The sequence below is a fragment of the Sycon ciliatum genome, chromosome 1 (genome assembly GCF_964019385.1).
Source record: "Sycon ciliatum chromosome 1, ocSycCili1.1, whole genome shotgun sequence".
Classification (NCBI taxonomy): Eukaryota; Metazoa; Porifera; class Calcarea; order Leucosolenida; family Sycettidae; genus Sycon; species Sycon ciliatum.
Window position 1 is genome coordinate 33,482,390 of NC_088643.1, and position 21,632 is coordinate 33,504,021.

The 21,632-nt window shown below is 46.0% G+C and overlaps 1 protein-coding gene across 1 annotated transcript in view; it reads right to left on the minus strand.

Moving 5' to 3' along the window:
- The window catches only part of LOC135823741 (tonsoku-like protein), a gene marked incomplete at its 5' end in the record, with an annotated part of 39,752 nt that overhangs the window by 11,364 nt on the left and 6,756 nt on the right, over positions 1-21,632 (minus strand). The window contains 7 exon segments of the mRNA XM_065336584.1: positions 3,185-3,476; positions 5,567-6,964; positions 7,868-8,028; positions 8,622-8,694; positions 9,173-9,262; positions 19,742-19,806; positions 20,484-20,661. Of these exon segments, the coding sequence (XP_065192656.1) occupies positions 3,185-3,476; positions 5,567-6,964; positions 7,868-8,028; positions 8,622-8,694; positions 9,173-9,262; positions 19,742-19,806; positions 20,484-20,661 (2,257 nt within the window).

Below are 21,632 nucleotides of genomic sequence, written 5' to 3' on the forward strand. Positions count from 1 at the left end.
ACACACACACACACACACACACACACGATCAGATTCACAAACACACACACACACACACACACACACACGATCAGATTCACAAACACACACACACACACACACACACACACACACACACACACACACACACACACACACTTATGCACAGATATACAGCATTCCCTCACTAGTGGGACCATTGTTATTAGGCTAGGGCCTGTTTTGGACTTCCCACTCTAAATAAAGAATACAAACAAACAAACACACACACACACACACACACACACACACACACACACATACACACACACACACACACACACACACACACACACAATACACTACAATACAATAATGCCCATCCGCAGATGATGGCAGGTCCTGAAAGGACCGACAGCGTTTCAGTCATGGAGAACAGAACTTCGAGTGGTGAGTGAGGTCCTGGCGACAGCGAAAATCCCGGCTGCAGTGGCACCTGAAATCCCGAGACACAGGTTTAGGCGGCTGGATGGTGTTGCAGGCCAGTCTCCACTCACGACGATCCTCGGCTAGGCTGTATCAGTCATTGATGTGACGTTCCTCTAGGTCAATCACGATGTTGTCACGCCAGCGCTTGCGTGGCCCGTGGCGAGGGCGCGTCTTCTGGAGCTCACCAAACAATACGCTCTTCGTTTTTCTGTCGTCCTCCATGCGTCTGACATGCCCCAGCCAGCGAAGACGGCGCGTCCTCAGTATCTCCACCATTGATCGCAAACCAGACCGCTCCAAGATGACGGCATTGGAGAGATGCTCATCCCATTGTTCTGATTTGCTGACGTCCAGGATGAGCCGAGCACAGCGGTTGTGAAACACTGACAGACGACGGGTGTCAGTCGCCTTTACTGCCCATGACTCACAGCCAAAAAGTAACGTTGACAGGACGACTACAGAGTAAACATGAGTCTTGGTGCGCACAGAGATGTGGCGGTTTCCGAAGACAGCAGAACGCAAGGCACCAAAAGACCGGGAGGCCTTGGCAAGACGGAAATAACCTCAACTGACAACTGGCCATCGTTAGTAATACAGCTACCGAGGTATGTAAACTCGTTCATGATTTCGATGATGTCGATGATGTCGATGATGTCGATGACACACACACACACACACACACACACACACACACACACACACACACACACACACACACACACACACACACACATACACACACAAGCGCACGCACACGCACACACACACACACACACACACACACACACACACACACACACACACACACACACACACACACACACACACACACACACACACAGACACACATCCAAAGGCCAAAACACGCGCAAACAAACATACATATCCATAAGCTTCTGAAGAAGTGGAGCTGTACATTTTGCTATTGCCCAAAGAGAGTGAAGTTAGCTTGCCCATAGAATACCACAATGTCATCGGTGGCTCGGACCCGCATGGAAGGAAATAGAGAGGTTCCGCACTACGTAATAATGGGCGGGAAAACCCGTAAATTCGCGAGTTCACACTCCACTTACGGAAAGTTGTCTACATAGAGTACGTAGATAGGGCTCTGATAACTTAGGTGCTCCGTAAGTGGATTGAGGTACAATTTCTATGACTCTCTCCCCAGGTCAACCTGGCCGCGTTCCGAGTTGTCAAGGGCAGCTATGTGATTTGAAAACTCTGCATGGCGGAACACAGATCCGCATGCAGTGTACGTAGGACTTTCCGTAGATCGTTTTTTACTGAAGTAATTACGTTATGCTGAACCTCTCTAATGTTTGCTGATCTTTGTTAGGCAGTGTCAAATATAATTGACATGGCAGGATTTTAGTTCTGTACTTCATTTTCCTTACAGAAGTACACCTGCGCAATGTGCAGTGTGCGTTGTCTTCGTCCACAATGATTGTCTTGCCAAGTTGACCCAAGTGACAGTCAAGTCACTCTTTTCATAGCGTTATATGCGAAAGATAGCAGTCTTTTGCAGTGAGACAATCTGCTCTTTGTCATGGTGCTTGCCTTATATAATATGTATGGTCACCTGTACATATGGTCACATGACACATGTACTACCTTAGTGTGAGATGGTGGCGTGTCAGGCAGACCCTATGCAAGAATTGAAGACAATGCACACTGCGCAGGTGTACTACTGTAAGGAAAATGAAGTACAGAACTAAAATCCTGCCATGTCAATTATATTTGACACTGCCTAACAAAGATCAGCAAACATTAGAGAGGTTCAGCATAACGTAATTACTTCAGCAAAAAACGATCTACGGAAAGTCCTACGTACACTGCATGCGGATCTATGTTCCGCCGTGCAGAGTTTTCAAATCACGTAGCTGCCAGTCTTCTCACTGATGGTGACACTGTACATCCGCACATCTCCTCTGTGTCTGTGGTTCGACTGTTATTGCCCCGTCATACTAGGAATGAAATAGATTTGTATCCAGCTTGAGCTTGCACAATGGGTAAAGAAAGGAAATTATTAACTTGGCCGCGGGTGACTCTATCTGTGTGAGCGCAGTCACGGCGAAGGGAGAACATGTCATCGTCAGAGAGGAGTGAACTGCAGATATTGTGGATGCAACGGAACACGAAGAATATGGGCTTTATAGTATGATATCTTTTGTCTAAGCTAATTACGTGGTACCTCTCAAGCTAGTATGATGTGCGCGTGAATGTGTCATGCTCAAATATGCATCTAAGTGCTCTCTTACTTATGCGTAGCAGCTGATCTCTCACATTGTCGGCGAGACAGTGTACGTAGGCAGTGCTGGCGTACTCGAGCTTGCTCTGGACTACTGACAAGTAGAACTGCCTTCTGGCCTGGACAGCAAGGTTCCTCCTTCCACGTCGAAAAGCATCTAGTTTCTTTCCGATATCTTCCCTGAGGGAATTAACGTGGGCACTGAAACTTAAAGTTGAGTCGAGAGTCAGTCCCAGGTACTTAATCGTCAGACGGGGCAATAACAGTCGAACCAGACAATGCTCAGGGTAGGTGGAGGATGTGAGCGTCTGCTGTGGAGTCTTGACGTTGTGTATGCATTTGTACTACCTGTTCTGTGTGCTCATGTACAGGCAGCACAGTACTACGATCTGAATCATGCATGCAGTTCAGTACACACCTGCATGATTTCCGCAATTTCAAGGCTTCAATGCCCAGTGCAAATCATGGTACACTTAATTATACACATACCTGCATTGTTGGCAGAGCATGTATCCGCATACCGCTGCTCAATGGGCTGTGCAGACACAGAGGAGATGTGCGAATGTACAGTGTCACCATCAGTGAGAAGACTGGCTATGCTGTCCTTGGGATCGAGCAGCGCACCATCCGGCATGCACAGTTCTATCGTACCCTTCAGTCCAGTGGATGTCATGTAGCGTGATGCAGCCTGCTCAGCAAGCCAGCACACTGTTGCTTCTTCAATGCCGCCGCCAATCAAGCGCGGGCAGGAGATTAAGTACACAAACTGGTCAACCTTGACCTGTGTTGAATGCAAAGGAACACCAACAAAAGTGACTAAACAGATAGTGATCATTCTCCTGCTGATGCAGAGGGCAAACAGACTAGTAGAATAGCCACCTCCTCAAACATGTGGCGCTGGAGACCAGAGAGTTTTATCTAGAGACTTAACAGCCTGCACAGTCCATTCATAAAAAGATGGGCACTGGCTCTGGTGAGCTCCCGTATTTGGCGATTTTCCGTGATTTTATCATACGAGTACACAGAGCAGGGCTGCGAAATTCAAAATTTGAAAAAGGGCCCAAAAAGGGTACCTGAACTGGGGTTCGAACCGCACAACGCACTGTTGCAGGCAAGGTCAACCGGCCTGGATTTTGATGGTTTTCCCAATTCAGTGCTTTTGGGGCAAAACCTGTCCGAAATCCTATTCTTGCTAGGGCTTGCTTTTTGGACAAATAGACTTCAGAAACATAATTGAAAGAGGATTCCATAGGAGATTGCAGAAAAAATTCTAAAAAAACTCAAGTTTGACCCATTTATGGCCAAAAGCTAAAAGTCCATCTTTTTTATGAATGGACTGTAATGGGCTGATAAAGCTGTATCGCTACATGCTCAGGAAGAGCACTTGCTGTAAAACCGGAAATTTCGGTGGAGATTTATTTTCGATAACTTTGGTCCAGGTAATTTTTACCAAAAATAAAACACGACCTAGAATACAACAATGCCATGCCACACAGTGTGCAAAATGCATTTTTGGATCTGGAAAACTGGTTTAATGGAAGTTTCCGGCGGAGGAAGGAGGAAACTGTAGTTATCACCAACCCTCACCGCGCTCAGCTCACGCTGCTACCGCGTGCGACCTGAGCTGGGCGCCCTGCCATGCAGTATGGATCTCTCCGGAAGCCAGTCACGTATTTGGCAGCCCAGTGAGCTGTCTACCAGGTCTACCGGATCGCATCGTTTAGAAGCGCCAAATGCGGCAGGGCCAGTCTCAGGCTGGTCGCGTAGGCGGCAGGCCGGCGGGCGACCGGCAAGGCTGCATTTGCATTTGGATCACCGAAGTGTTACAGGTGCTTCGACTGCACCCCGTGGCGCATCAGGGAGGCATCGGGGGCCCTGGCAGCCCGTAAGCGCACCACCGTATCAGGTATGCGCAGGTGGAGCAGCAGAGCAAGATGTGACACTCACCATCATCCGGTCGACTTCATGGTTGTGCGACTTTACACAGCCGGCACTCATTACTTGTTATTGCTTGCAGAAGGCCAGAATTTTCTTTTTCTTTTTCGCTCTTTCCCTTCTTCCAGGCATGGCTTCATGTTAGAGCAGTAAATAGCAGTTAGGGACTCAGCTGAGCCAAGCTGGACTCAGCGTGTCAGGTTTGGCATAATACAAGAAGCGCGCTATCTCCAAGTTGTGTGGTTATTGTGTGAGTGTATATGCAGGAGTCCGCGGTCACGTGAGGGGGGAGTGATAACCGAAATTTGTGCGCTCCCGAGCCGTTGATTTTGGGAAACACCGAAAATATTACACCACCGAAAATTCCCGGTTTTACAGTCCTGTAACCTCTGTAAGTCTACAAATTTTCAGAGCGTTAAACTTCATCCTCTCGAAGGGCTAAGTGACGTTGGCCGCATTAAAATTTCAGCCTGTACCGCTGCTACCTGTATACTCTGTGATACCGTACCTTGCAAACAAATATGAACCGCAACAAATTTTAAGACTCAGAGGCCAATACCGAAAACAGCCGAAATACAATATGCGCCGAATATTTGTTGACAATACTTCGATAGACTCGGATGGAGAGCCATGGACTACATTACAGGAAAAGAAGGACAAAGAAACTACAAGTTACGCTATATTGTCCACTAACATCACCAGTTACTTGACAATCAGCTCAGGTGACACCATTGCACGACACTGACCAACGGTACTGACGTTGTACAACTAACTGCCAATCAGCTCTAGCACGTCTTGGAAGCACACTCCACCAGCCTTCCAACTACTCGGAAGGTTCGAAGTTATAGTAATAACCAAATACAGTAATAATACAGGCACTACGATGATACGACGTGATATTCCTGCCTCATGATGTAAGCTCCACACAAAGCTTACCTTTACTCGCAGAGCTGCTGTAGAATTAGCATTGGTGCGAACCGCGACTGGCGCATGTGCAATATCCATACGAAGTGAGTCTCTGGAGCTGGACAAATGATGCGTCCCCATCGGGTGATGATCAGTAGGGTGATGATCATTAGCTACACGCATTTCTTCATCACTACAGCCGCTGCTGCTGCTGCTGCCAATGTCCAGCAGTGCATCAGCCACTGACAGAGCACCATGGCCATGTTCATGATGTAGTCTAGCAGCTGACTGTGTAGTGGATGTGCTCGTGCTTGATGGGCCAGAGCGAGAAGCAGTGCTGCGCTGTACGCGGGAACGAGGAGGGGCTCGCGTAGTACGGAGTTTACCACTCCCTGCAGCAGCAGAAGCAGCAGCAGTGTGCCGCGTCGGTGCCAGGTCATCAATTAACCAGGCATCATTGCCAGGTACGAAGGCAAGATCGTTCTCATCAACGAGAACACCAGGAGAGGAAGTCACCGAGGACATGCCGCCACCGCCTGTAGACACAGCTACTGCTGCTGAAGACGACCGTGCTAACCTCTCGTAGGGACGCTTGCGTTTTCGGCTGGGATGTACGGGAGATGAAGCAAGACTATCATCGCTATCAGAGCTGCTCACATCAACACCGCGCAATCTTCTTGGCTGTGCTGGTTGTGAGTGATTCCGTGCCAATAGGGGAATTCCCTCCGGAGAAGGAGGTAATGCACTAAACTCACTACGTGATCCACTGGAGACAAGCGGTGGCAGAGAAGGAACATCAAAGTCATTGCCACTGCTCATAGCCTCCGTGTCACTACTCAACACGGTCTGCACAACAGGTTGTAAGCTGGAAAACTCATCCATGCCAGATATAGGTACATGCAGTGATGCTGCAACACAATCAGTGTCAGACAAAGAGCTTGTCGAGCCACTCGACTGCAAGGGAGCCGCCAGTACACCACCATTAGTAGAAGCTTTCTTTATACCAGCTGCCGACCTTTCCCTCATCAATGCTGCTACCATTTCACTGGATGGCCTCCTTGCATTGTCGTTAGCTTTTCGAGCACCACCAGCAGCATTGCCGGAATTCCCAACACCACAAAGACCGGTAGCACGCATATTTGATGATTCCCGGGTCTTCTCACTGGCCGCTGTAACATCGTGTTGATGTCTTGCTACGGTGGTTGCCTCTCTTGTTGGCCGTGTCCTATGTTGCACTGGTTTCGTTGGCTGGTTTGGATGGGCTGCTCGACGAGGTGGCGCTTCCTGAACAGAAAATCCTTTCCGATGCTGTGCACCTGCCTTGACAAGGCATCCATAGACTTGCTGACACTCAGCTGGCCACTTGCTTCGGTCCTCACCCTCCTCTTCCGTTGCCACATTAACAAATATGTCAAGTGCAGTGTGGCCCTGCAAGAATGAACAGTGAAGAAACAGCATGTGCACACAACAGTCGTCACCGGAGCCCCACACCCTGCAGCTACATGTACCGTAAAGTACCCTTGATCCCCTGTTGTGTCGCCGTGTCGCTGTATGCGTACACGGAAGATCAGATGTACAGTGCTGGATTGTACACATGCTCATCCACTTGCACACCGGCACTGGCATATATGGTGTACAGCAATGCATGCGTTGGTTCAACATTGCGTTTCGGCGTACATGTACATGTATATGTATATGCTGAATTTGCGTCACAAGTAGAAATTCGACAGGGAGTAGAAGCTAGAGAGGGAGCGGATCAAGAGTACTTCACAGTGGTACTGCCGGCAAGAGTACTTCACAGTGGTACTGCCGGCAAGAGTACATAAACAACTCCTACCTCCATCTGTCATGGGCTCACCCACGGCAGAATTATTGATTGCGTCATTCTTTGGCAGAAGTATGATCAAGTGCGTATGCTTTCCCGCGTTTGTTTTGTAGATATGGTGAGAGTTCATCAGATTCAGGGCACAACAATCTATTCTGCCTCGACTACCGTAGCTGAGATATACAAATAATTCTTTGTACTTTGATCTCTGGCTACGCATGATGGCATCAGTGAGCCAAAGAGCCGCGAAAACTGCAGTCGTAAAAAAACGTTTGCCATGGGCCGGGGGTAATCGAGTTGCATACTCTTAACATAGGTATGTACTCTTGTTGACAGCAATCGTAATCCAGTTCTGTCATGTGCTGGCATTCACTGCTGGCACTCACTGCTGGCACTCACTGCCTCAATGCACTACTACCAGGATAGTGTTGGTAGGACTTTCACGGTGCTTTAAAAAATTGCCACCCCCCCCCCCCCCCCCCCCCCTCCCGCACGCACCCACATACCTTTGCATTAGTGACGGCCACATCAGCATTGAACTTCAACAGTAATAAGGCAATGTCGTGATGGCCATTTCTCAGAGCATCATGCAGTGGTGTTGTCACTTCTTTCTCACTTGCAACATCGTTCACATTGGCTTTGTTCTCTAAAAGCAATTCCGCAACAGCTGATACAACAACAACGATGATGACAGTGGAAACGAAGTCAAGGACAACAACAACAACAACAACAACAACAACAACAACAACAACAACAACAACAACAACAACAACAACAACAACAACAACAACAACAACACCACCACCACCACCACCACCACCACCACCACCACCAACAACAACAACAACAATAAAGCCATCGTGAGAATAAAGATTGGAAACAACAGACAAACAAATTCGGAAATAATTTCAAGAAGATCAATTGGGCATTCAAAAGAAATGAGAGAAAACTGACAGAACAACAGGGAGAAGAATGAGAAGAGAAGAGACATGACAAGTGGCAACAGGACTGCCTGGAATTAAACTTAACTGAAAATTGACTTCACCAACCACTGCTAGTCCACCATAGTGAACTTCAACTTACACACACGAACACACATACCCCCCCCTCCCCCCCCCCCCCCCCCCCCCACACACACACATACATGCATGCACACAGCACACACATACACACAAACGCACATGCATGCACGCGCGCGTGCACACACATACACACATCACAACACTGTAACGGAGGTTGCGGTGACAAAACTCAACTGACCAGTATGTCCCCAGTTGCAGGCTTCATGCAGTGGCGTCCATCCACAATAGTCACGAGTATTGACATTTGCACCCTGTTCAGCAGCAGTGGCAGCGTAACCAGCAAGCAAGGAAATAGATTGACCTGCATGTACAATGCATATGTACAAACAACTTTTATCAGGGGTTCAGGATGCCTATGAACAGTTTAATCAGGGGTTCAGGATGCCTATGAACAGTTTTATCAGGGGTTCAGGATGCCTATGAACAGTTTTATCAGGGGTTCAGGATGCCTATGAACAGTTTTATCAGGGGGTCAGGATGCCTATGAACAGCGGGCAAGTCTAACGTTACTACAATTTCTTCAGGCCATTCATACTATTGTCCAGTACAGTACTATTCTTGAATGCTCCACGATATCACCATACCCAGAAATACAAGTACTTCTGAAGTAAAATGGCAAATAAATAAGATAAATTGTGCACTCATAACAACAGCAAAAAATGAAGAAAGTCTGAAGTACCGCTACAATGCAAAACTACACGGGTCACACGAGGATGTCATTCCCCATACTTGCTGGATAAAGCTCTTCACAAGTTTGAAGTTGCCATTTATCGTCGCCTCGTGGAGTTTAGTTTCACCTCGGCAGTTCTTCTTGTCGAGCTGTACACCACATGTACAACTCCCACCCGCGCAAACACCCACCACATGTACAACACACACACCACATGTACAACACACACCACATGTACAACACACACACCACATGTACAACAAACACCACATGTACAACAAACACCCGCGCAAACACCCACCACATGTACAACACAAACACCACATGTACAACACACACCACATGTACAACAAACACCCATGCAAAACACATACTGTCAGAGGATACCGCAATGCGTCAACCAGCAGTAGAAAAGAACCCTTCCCGGCAGAAGCGGAAGCTGTTCAACATAGTGTTCGGTTACCGATCTCACATATGCACGCACTCGCACACTCGTACGCACTCGCACACTCGAACTCACCTTTACAGGCACGAACTCACCTTTACAGGCTCGTACGTATAGGATATTTCCCATATAGACCGAAGTCGAGGTCAATATCCTATTTATCACGATTCCTTTGCCATAACCCCAAAATTTGAACCTTTACGAGCTATTTTAACCTTTTTAGTAGGGCTCAAACGGTCACGGTTTTACCCCTAACGGTTAACTGCTAAGCTAACGGTCGGTTTAACGGTTATAACCTATAAGCCACGGCAATCCTGCGGACTCTTTTTTAACCGTATATTTGACTATACTCATTCAAAAAATGTACCCTATTCAGTACAACGCACACAATCATGTACATTCTCTTGCATGCTCATTCATACATGTACATACTCTCACACCAAGAGACCAGATATGACCGAGTTGACAGCCCAGAAATTGCGTACGCGTGCGACAGCCTGCGAAAGTGCATACTTTGCAACGACCTGATACTTGAAAAATTGACTGAAAAGTTACTGCGTAACCGTTATCTTTATCGGTTAACCGTTAATTCTTTGTAACCGGTCTGCAACCGGTTAATCGGACTAACCGTTTGAGCCCTACTTTTTAGTATAGCATTTGTACTATAGTGTACATAGGATGTTGCCTATTTTGGGTACAAGACTATAAGAACAACAGGGTACAGCATCTGCAGCACAGTGGCTGGGTGGTATAAGGGGTTGCTTGAGATTCATACTGTTGTGGGTTCAAATCCTGCTTGTTCTCTTCCTTTGTCTTCTTTCTTTTAAATTTTCTTTTTGAAGTGGAGAGAAAAATTTTAAGTCCCTCCAAAGTCGAAAGATTACAATGCCTAAGTGGTCGATACAAGCGGTCGATATTACGGAGATATGGGTAATATCTCTTAATTTGCTGGCCAAAAATCCTATATATAGGATTTGAAAATGTGTGCCTTTTATGCCGTTGTTGTTGGTCATCACGACCAATAATAACGGCATAATGGTTTTCATGGAAGTTGTAAATGTGTTTGAGGCGTGAATGTTTACATTTTAGATTCATAGGGCGATAGTAGAGAGGTTTTGCATTCCGAATTTCGGAATGATTTTCGACTGTGCTTTTCCGAAAAAAGCGCGTTCCGAAAAACTGTATTTTCAGTGTTTTGCATTCCGAAAATCTGATTCGACTTCGTTTCCAAGGGTTGCCATGCAAAACAAAATGGAGAGCGTCGAAGGGGTTGAGCAGGATCAAATCCATGTACATATGTGCGCAGGTCAAACTGAATTTGGGTGCGGTTCGAAGACGAGGACGGACTGATGGTGGACCAAGTGATCCAACAGCTGAAGACGAGGTTGGCGAACTACTGTCTTGTACTGTTAGTAGGCTCCAGGGCAAAGGAAGATAGAGTGTGATGAAGCGTGAGAAGATTAGTCAACATGGCGAGATCAGCGAGAGCAGCAAAACTAGCAAAAATCAAAAGTACATACGTGGAAATTTTTTCAAATAATCGAGAGCAGCAGAAAGCAAAAATACAAACATGAAAAATACACTTTTTTGTATTCAAATATGCACTCCCAAACATGAAAGAGCCGAAAATCTATTTTCGGAAAACCATGCACTTTCGCCACCACACTTCCGAAAGTTCGACTACTTTTTCGACTCCTGCCGCCACATTCCGAAAATAATTCCGAAATTCGGAATGCAAAACCTCTCTAGTATTTCTGATGGATACCCATTGTCAGCAATAATTGGAAATTTGAGCATAATTGTTCAGCTGCTGTCATAGAAAGGACTGAAGCAGTGAATGTGCAAAAGAACATTGCAGGTGTGGCACGGGGTGGTTTCATGACGACATATCGCACATGCCGTCATGAAACTACCAGTTTTAAGGATAAAACAATGTCCAGTAAAATCTCAAATCCTATATATAGGATTCGAAAAATAGGGCACATGCCTTAGTAATATTGGGCAAGGAGATGAGCCTGAGATGTTAGTGTTTGAAAAAATTATCTTATTCCCGTAGCTATGCAGAAGACGTTACTTCAGTAACGTCTGGCGCTAGCCAGGGTCCACACAGCTTTAATTCCCGTAGCTATGCAGAAGACGTTACTTCAGTAACGTCTGGCGCTAGCCAGGGTCCACACAGCTTTAATTCCCGTAGCTATGCAGAAGACGTTACTTCAGTAACGTCTGGCGCTAGCCAGGGTCCACACAGCTTTAATTCCCGTAGCTATGCAGAAGACGTTACTTCAGTAACGTCTGGCGCTAGCCAGGGTCCACACAGCTTTAATTTGGTACTTGTTTGTTTGTGTGTTTGTTTGTTTGTTTGTGTCACGCCTGGCGCTATCCCGTATCTGTCCCGTATCTGTGACTACAAAGGCTCTACAGGATTGTACATAACAGCTGTCCACAATATTTGCGGGCTCCTGTATCTGTCCCGTACCGTACCAATATTCGTCGTATTATGTATACGACTCCCTGATGTAGAGGGAGATTTGGAAAGAAATAGGGAGACGAGGAGGAAATTAAATTAGAATAGACGCCGAATAGATGATAGGATGCGTCAGCATAAACAGCGTCAGCATAAACATACATGTACTTTGGAAGAGAGATCGCGTCGTCTCCAAAATAAGCGTGAACGAGCGATTCAGCGCCGGTCACAGGAAACGTCGGAAGAGAGATCCCGTCGACTCCAGAACGCCCGTGATCGGCAGAGTCCGCCGGTCCCAGGCAACGTCAGGACAGACATCCCGTTGAGTCCAGAACGCCCGTGATCGGCAGAGTCTAAGCCGGTCCCAGGAAACGTCAGGACAGACATCCTGTCGAGTCCAGAACGCCCGTGATCGGCAGAGTCAGCGCCGGTCCCAGTGAACGTCAGGACAGACATCCCGTCGACGCGCAGAAAAACTAAATCTGCAGCCTCTTTTGCCGTCGGACAGGATACGTATTATAGGAGACTGTAAAGTTATGTAATGTCCAAATTTCCACGTGAGCAGCAGGTCACTCGCGTTGATTTTTCGACGTGCGAGCCAAATAACGCGAGCTGAACTTTCGCGTCGCAGACATCCCGTCGACGCGCTGAATAACTAAATCTGCAGACTCTTTTGCCGTCGGACAGGATACGTATTTTAGGAGACTGCTAAGTTATGTAATGTGCTCCACAGGCAACCGTGCATTCGGCGTCGTCATTGGCTCAACAGGTCAATGTACATGTATTACTACAAAAAGGCCAGAAAATCCGATTACTGTATTAAAATCAACTAATTTTCGCTGGCGATTTAATTTCGCTGATTTCGCCGCTTGGTACCAACCGGCCAAAGTAAATCACAGGGCAAAGTTTGTCATATAGGAAATTGATGCATTATTGAGCAATGGATGCATGTGAGAGCAAAAATACCTATCGATTTCAAATTTGACGTGAAATTGCGCGTGACGTCGGAAATAACGTGCATCTTAACCTCTCTAATAGAGAGGTTTCTATTTCTCATCAGCCAAAATTTGATGATTTACAGTATAAGGAGATAAAAGAAAAGGAGCAAACCAAAAGAAGATGATTATTAGAGAAATAACAATCCGCAATAAATTCTGCAAATACTTTTGCCTCAGTTCTTATAACATGTACGATGAGCTAGGCAAAAAAGCATAAAAGCATAGCGTAGGGCCCTGAGCTTCCAAGCTCTCTCGTTTGGTGTTTGTTTGTTTGTTTGTTTGTTTGTTTGTTTGTGTCACGCCTGGAGCAATCCCGTATCTGTCCCGTATCTGTGACTACAAAGGCTCTACAGGATTGTACATAACAGCTGTCCACAATATTTGCGGGCTCATGTATCTGTCCCGTACCGTACCAATATTCGTCGTATTATGTATACGACTCCCTGATGTAGAGGGAGATTTGGAAAGAAATAGGGAGACAAGGAGGAAATTAAATTAGAATAGACGCCGAGTAGGTGATAGGATGCGTCAGCATAAACATATTTTGGAAGAGAGATCCCGTCGTCTCCAAAATAAGCGTGAACGAGCGATTCAGCGCCGGTCACAGGAAACGTTGGAAGAGAGATCCCGTCGACTCCTGAACGCCCGTGATCGGCAGAGTCCGCCGGTGCCACGCAACGTTAGGACAGACATCCCGTTGAGTCCAGAACGCCCGTGATCGGCAGAGTCTAAGCCGGTCCCAGTAAACGTCAGGACAGACATCCCGTCGACGCGCAGAAAAACTAAATCTGCAGCCTCTTTTGCCGTCGGACAGGATACGTATTTTAGGAGATTGCAAAGTTATGTAATGTCCAAATTTCCACGTGAGCAGCAGGTCACTCGCGTTGATTTTTCAACGTGCGAGCCAAATAACGCGAGCTGAACTTTCGCGTCTCAGACATCCCGTCGACGCGCAGAAAAACTAAATCTGCAGCCTCTTTTGCCGTCGGACAGGATACGTATTTTAGGAGACTGTAAAGTTATGTAATGTGCTCCACAGGCAACCATGCATTCGGCGTCGTCATTGGCTCAACAGGTCAATGTACATGTATTACTACAAAAAGGCCAGAAAATCCGATTAGGCCACACCAAGTTATTTCATTGTTTCTCGTCACCTGAAAATCTCAAAAGGAACGCGGGCGGGCGGAAAAAAAACAAAATAGGGTTTGAAAAACAAAAACTGCTATTTACACTACAAAGGCCCAATTTATGACCTAAAATCAGACTATACACCACGCGTGACAGTCAATTGCAACATACAGCCAGAAAACCAGGCTCCTGCACCGGCCTCTGGTGAGGAAGTCCAGTGTTGCATGTTATTTAAATAGGAAAGAAAGCAAACCAAAGTTATTATACAAGGGGTACAGTCCGCAATGCCGCAAGTTTACCGATGCCCGGAACACTGTCAGTCCAAAACGGTGCACTGTCATGCACTGTCTTGACTTGTACCGGAACTGTGTGTAGCAAAGAAGACGACCAGGTCGTGTGGTGGTGTGGTACTTGAACTACCGGTATGCGTACATACACGGTGCAAAAGTCGTCCTTCGGTTCGTGCACTAGCACTGCACTCCAGATTTGACGCCGCGCGTACTTTTACAACGCCTTTTTATGCGTGTTTACCGGGACGCGAGATTTTTTTTTGGTCCAATCCTCAAGAAAGGTACGCGCGCGGTGACGAGAAACAATGAAAAAACTTGGTGTGGCCTTACTGTATTAAAATCAACTAATTTTCGCTGGCGATTTAATTTCGCTGATTTCGCCGCTTGGTACATGGTACCAACCGGCCAAAGTAAATCGCAGGCCAAAGTTTGTCATATAGGCAAATGATGCATGATTGAGCAATGGATGCATGTGAGAGCAAAAATACCGATCGATTTCAAATTTGACGTGAAATTGAGCGTCACTTCGGAAATAACGTGCATCTTAACCTCTCTAATAGAGAGGTTTCTATTTTCTCATCGGCCAAAATTTGTTGATTTACAGTATAAGGAGATAAAAAGAAAAGAAGGAGCAAACCAAAAAGTAGATGATTATTAGAGAAATAACAATCCGCAATAAATTCTGCAAATACTTTTGCCTAACTCATAATATTCAAACCGATTGAAACGTTTTTGCAATACAGTGATGTGGCCAATCAACGGAAAAAGTAGGGCTGAAACGATTATACCAATTACTCGGTAAGCGATCGATAATTCCTTATCAATCAAGTAATCGTTACGTTATAGATTACTCGTTAGGAATTTTGAGTCCAAAAAGTACTGAAAACCCTCGTTTTGTGAAGTTTGAATCAGTTTCCGCTGTGTGTATGCAGTTGCCAGGGGCATGGTGCATATAAATTGACTTCAAAACTGTCATGGTTTGGAGCTACCCTGTCACTAATGCAGATTTTTGGTATTATGAAGGCCTAGCTTTTGGAAACAGGAGAATTTTTGCACAAAATTCTGACGCTATTTGCTAAGGATTATAATCGATTACTCGATCGTTAAGCTAAAGAGTAATCGATAGGTGAAAACCCACGATCGTTTCAGCCCTAGGAAAAAGACATTTCCATCAGTTCTTATAACATGTACGATGAGCTAGGCAAAAAAGCATAAAAGCATAGCGTAGGGCCCTGAGCTTCCAAGCTCTCTCGTTTGGTATTTGTTTGTTTGTGTGTTTGTTTGTGTCACGCCTGGCGCTATCCGTATCTGACGGCAAAAAAGCATAGGATGTTATAAATTTTTCAATTCTCCTATTTTTTTTCAGGCATATCCTGGGATTCGAACCCGCACTATCGCCCTACGTGCATTCCCCCATACATTTCGCATTCATACCCATTCTTCCAAGTTGCTTCACGTTATTATCTTGCGTTTGAAAGCCCTATTTGAATATTGCAGGCAGCTAGACGGTGTCGTATTACCCTCGATCGTACCTGTCCCGTACCTATCCCCTACCGTACCGTGCCATCAAAGACGGCTGGCCACAATGCATATTCAAATAGGGCTTTCAAATGCAAGATCACAATGTGAAACAACTTGGAAGAATTAGTATGGTATATACAAAGAATTAGTATGTATGCGAAGTGTATCGGGGGATGCATGCAGGGCGCGCGATAGTGCGGGTTCGAATCCCAGGTTTTAAAAAAAAGGATTTTTTAAAGAATTTATAACATCCCTATGCTTTTTTTTTGTCTAGGTCATCAAGGCAAAAAAGCATAGCGTAGGGCCCTGAGCTTCCAAGCTCTTTCGTTCAACTCTCGATATCTACTAAGGGAGCATCTCATAAGTTCGCATTTTGTTTCTAAACGTAACGCATTTCGAAACGGGGGTAGGGGGGTAGCGGCCATTTCGAATAGAAAAATGACTGTTCGCACATTTTCTGGAACTGTACAATCTACTGTACTACTAGTGCTAGATCCCTGCAGCAAATGAGTGTGTTTAGGTGGAGATCTACCTGTGTTTGCAGATCAGCTACATGCATGCAGGCTACTCAGAGGTGTCAAATGTCACACCAGCCTGATCAAACTGTGTACCTGGCCAGCGTTTACAGCAGTACAGTTGTTGTGGAGGAACTATGCTTATTTGCGTGTACATGTCATTGATTGTACTTTGTACTCAGTATTAAAATGCGGTACTACTGTATGCCATTCACGACCGCTCTAGCAAAACATTCGTGTACATGTACATGACTGATTGTACAATCATGTACATAAGCGCATATCATAGCATGGGGCATGGATGTGTACAGTAGATAAAAGCGAGGTTTTGCATTCCGAAATTCGGCAAAAAGATTCGGCACGCGGGAGCGAGGTCGAAAATGCACAGGAAGATTCGGCGTGTTTGTTCGGAAAAAGCTCACTTTGCCGAAAATATTTTTCGGATGCATTTTCTTGTAGAAGAGCGCTAGCGCGTGATTTATTCAAAGAGGTTTCTTATCTCGGCATCGCTTGGCAGGCGTCTTTGGCGACATAGCATCGTCAGCTACCTTTGATTGCTCCTCTCCACTGCCTGTCTACTCTCTTTCGCCTGGAGTGTCCTCACCGTCATCTGTGTGGCTGAAAAGACTAGGGCGACACGCATAACATTTGACTTGGGCATGGAGTTGGTTTTTCTGAGGCGACTGAGGGGGCAGGTTTGGCCCTCGACTCTTTGGGCGATCAAAGTTCGTTGGAATCAGCAAGAAATGGAGCACGGGACAGGACGTTGCTGATGCTGGGGCTCACGAAATGAAAACACATCATTTTCGACTTGCAAAACAGACGTTGGTGCGAAAATTCGACATTTTGATGTTCGACAAATGACCGAAGAACGCTGTACCGAAATTCGGAATGCAAAACCTCTCTAAACACAGAAAATGTGCGATAAGACTTTCGAATAGAGGGGGGAGGTAGGGGGGTAAAGTCTATTCGAAATGCGTTACGTTTGCAAAATAAATGCGAACTTATGAGATGCTCCCTAAGACCTAGCAAGGAAGAATTGGTCACATACTTTTTGCTATTCTCATGCCACACCCATTTTGAGTTGAAAAATATGACCAAAATCCTATATATAGGATTTAGCAAATTAAGAGATAGGACCAGTCAAGGATCACGAGAATTAGTGGAGGTCGATATAGAAGAGTGATAATCACCTTTATGGGGTATTCACACGACAGGCAAATCCACGTGCACCGGAAAGTTGCTATGGTATTTTACCTGTGAACGAGAAAAGTGCCTGAAAGTGGCTGAAACGTGAAAGCGAGCTGGGGGCCCACTTTCACGATAATCGTGGCGTGCACGAGTACATTTACACCAAAAAGCGCGAAACAAGACTTGATTTTTACGCGGCTCTTTAGAGCATGATAATTATCGTATGTGTGTTTTGAAAATTTGAAATACCCATGGCTACTGGTCGGTGAAGCATTCAAAAATGCAAACGTGCCTGTCGTCGAGTGCAGCTGTGTGAATCCACACAGTCACTTTTCTCGTATGCCACTCCCTGTAAAACGTACAAGTGCCTGTCGTGTGAATACCCCATTACAGGCGCGAACTCACCTTTACAGGCTCGTTGACATGTCAACATATGCCACAGTAAATTGTAGTAATGCGGCATGAAACAAGAGGTTAAAACATTTCAACATGTGCCACAGTAGATCATAGCAAGAGTACATAACCCCCAAAAGTGTGCAACTCCAGCTATGGGGTCTGCGACGGCAGAACTTCACATCACGTGATGAACCCGTACACATTATTTGCACTCTGTGCATGATTGATACAGGGTTGTACGAAACCCAGCTTTGGGTACAACTCTCTTGTGATCACTTTGCACTGTTTTCCAGTATAACCTTTTGAACCATGTCACGTGATGTGAAGTTCTGCCGTCGCAGCACTACATAGAGGTTGTGCAGGCAGTTGCACACTCTTGGGGGTATGTACTCTTGACCGTAGTAATGCGGCATGACACAATTACAAGGGGTTAAACATTTCAACATGTGCCACAGTAGATCGTAGTAATGCGGCAGCATGAAACAAGGGGTTAAAATATTTCAACATGTGCCACAGTAGATCGTAGCAATGCGGCATGAAACAAGAGGTCAGCAGTGTCAATATATTGACACTGCCAAAAATAAGTCTAGACACATTACCAGACAGATATATGTACAAATTGGGCTTGCACGCTTTTTTCACGTACAACACACAACTTGTTCATAATTACAAAGCACGTTCCTGGATGATATAGGCATTCATCCATATTGGAATTCAGGCCCACCCTCATTATTACACATATACACATTTAATAAGGCCAAACTAAAAAAGGTGTGTGGTTCGACTAACATGGACATTTTTTTTACGGGCGGGCGGATTTTTTTTTAAATATATTTTTTAGTACATGTAAATACACTGTACTGCCTTTAGACACCCAGTACATCGGCATTATTACGCAGTGTTATGCCATACATGTTGTATCAATCTCGTCTGTCCTTCATCCCAAAACAGAAGGCCGTCCTTAATCTGGAACGAGGCAATCACTCTCAACCGGACGGTCACTTCAAAATAAGTCTCGCCAGTCTGCCGGTGGTCGTATCGAGTAGACTCTACTACCAGCACAAGGCAGCAGTCGTACCACTCACTGCACTGCACTGCAGTACAACTACAACTTACAAGTCAAGTCCAAAAGGAGCCGCCTGCGTCCGCAGACTCACGCTGCACAGCACGTAGACGTGTTCAGTCCACGTACGTCAGTCACACGACAGCCCGCCGAAAAAAAGTTACGGTCGGGCTGAAAAATGTACGGTCGGTGGGGTGAGTCGAACCACAGACTTTTTTCAGTGTGGCCTAACAGAATTTCAGCATGCAACACTTCCAAATTAGGAACTCCCAACGCTCTCGGGGCCCCTAGCATTTTGGCGGCCTACTTGTATCTATGTACTTCAAAAAGTAAATTTTAGTGCCTCTCTCGCTTGCATAAATTCTGTTGTGTTTTTACATTTCTCTTCACTCTGATGAGCTGCCTTAGACAGCGAAACCGGTCAGTCCTTTGAAAAAGATTTGTAAAATCAAAATATGTGTTCTGTGAAACTGCTTGTGTCGGGGATGTTTCCCTATTCAAAAAATTTCAACATGTGCCACAGTAGATGGTAGTAATGTGGCAGCATGAAACAAGAAAGTAGCGCAGCACGTCGCATAATCAGTGTACAGTTACTACTGTCAATTAGACACGCTCACCTTGGTCAGCTGCACCCTGGGTTGTTGGCGTCTGGGCAGTACTTGTGCAGCACCCTCTTCACTCTCTGCAATCACAGAGAACATCAACCAACTTCACTCTCTGCAATCACAGAGAACATCAACCAACTTCACTCTCTGCAATCACAGAGAACATCAACCAACTTCACTCTCTGCAACCACAGAGAACATCAACCAACTTCACTCTCTGCAATCACAGAGAACATCAACCAACTTCACTCTCTGCAATCACAGAGAACATCAACCAACTCGCATATAGGGAATTTCGTGACATAGAGAACTGTTGTGCATGTCCCTGTTTGAACCCATGCCAATTTGACCCTTCGTAGCAAACCATTTTTCGTTTGTAACGAACCAGATCTTAAATGGCCGCATGTAAACCAAGTGCACTCATACGGTGGTCATGGGCCACATGCCAATCATGATAATGTGAGTGCATTTCTGTCATAACGAACTTTGGCTATAAAGAACTAATTCTCCTGCACAATGGTGTTCGTTATAACTATCAGAAGTCGACTGTAGTTGGAATGCCAAATAAGGCAGGTTTCAAGCTTGCTGCACCACAACCACCAGCCACAATAAGGGAGTACAAATAAAACAGAGGAAACCCATGCACACGTTCATGTGCGCGCGCACACGCACACACACACATACAGGCAGACACACACACACAAACACGCACATGCACATACACACGCACACACAGACATATGCACACACATACCGCTGCTGTCTGAGAGACACAGTTCACTGGACTCCTCATCGTTGGCTGCATTAGATGAGTCATCGCTACTGGATTCCAAGTCAGCAGATATTTCTTGATGGCGATGATGCAACTTTGCAGCTGCGTCAGCGTGACCAAATTTGTCCAATGTGTCCGCCTGACTCTTCAGTATGGAAGCCTGTGATGCAACAAATGATAGACATAATACGCAATAAGAGATAGAGTAGCATATCTTGTATTCATATGCTGAAGTGCTACAAAGGCATGCGCTGAAGTGCTACAAAGGCATGCGCTGAAGTGCTACAAAGGCATGCGCTGAAGTGCTACAAAGGCATGCGCTGAAGTGCTACAAAGGCATGCGCTGAAGTGCTACAAAGGCATGCGCTGAAGTGCTACAAAGGCATGCGCTGAAGTGCTACAAAGGCATGCGCTGAAGTGCTACAAAGGCATGCGCTGAAGTGCTACAAAGGCATGCGCTGAAGTGCTACAAAGGCATGCGCTGAAATGCTACAAAGGCATGCGCTGAAATGCTACAAAGGCATGCGCTGAAATGCTACAAAGGCATGCGCTGAAATGCTACAAAGGCATGCGCTGAAGTGCTACAAAGGCATGCGCTGAAGTGCTACAAAGGCATGCGCTGAAGTGCTACAAAGGCATGCGCTGAAATGCTACAAAGGCATGCGCTGAAATGCTACAAAGGCATGCGCTGAAATGCTACAAAGGCATGCGCTGAAGTGCTACAAAGGCATGCGCTGAAGTGCTACAAAGGCATGCGCTGAAGTGCTACAAAGGCATGCGCTGAAGTGCTACAAAGGCATGCGCTGAAGTGCTACAAAGGCATGCGCTGAAGTGCTACAAAGGCATGCGCTGAAGTGCTACAAAGGCATGCGCTGAAGTGCTACAAAGGCATGCGCTGAAGTGCTACAAAGGCATGCGCTGAAGTGCTACAAAGGCATGCGCTGAAGTGCTACAAAGGCATGCGCTGAAGTGCTACAAAGGCATGCGCTGAAGTGCTACAAAGGCATGCGCTGAAGTGCTACAAAGGCATGCGCTGAAGTGCTACAAAGGCATGCGCTGAAGTGCTACAAAGGCATGCGCTGAAGTGCTACAAAGGCATGCGCTGAAGTGCTACAAAGGCATGCGCTGAAG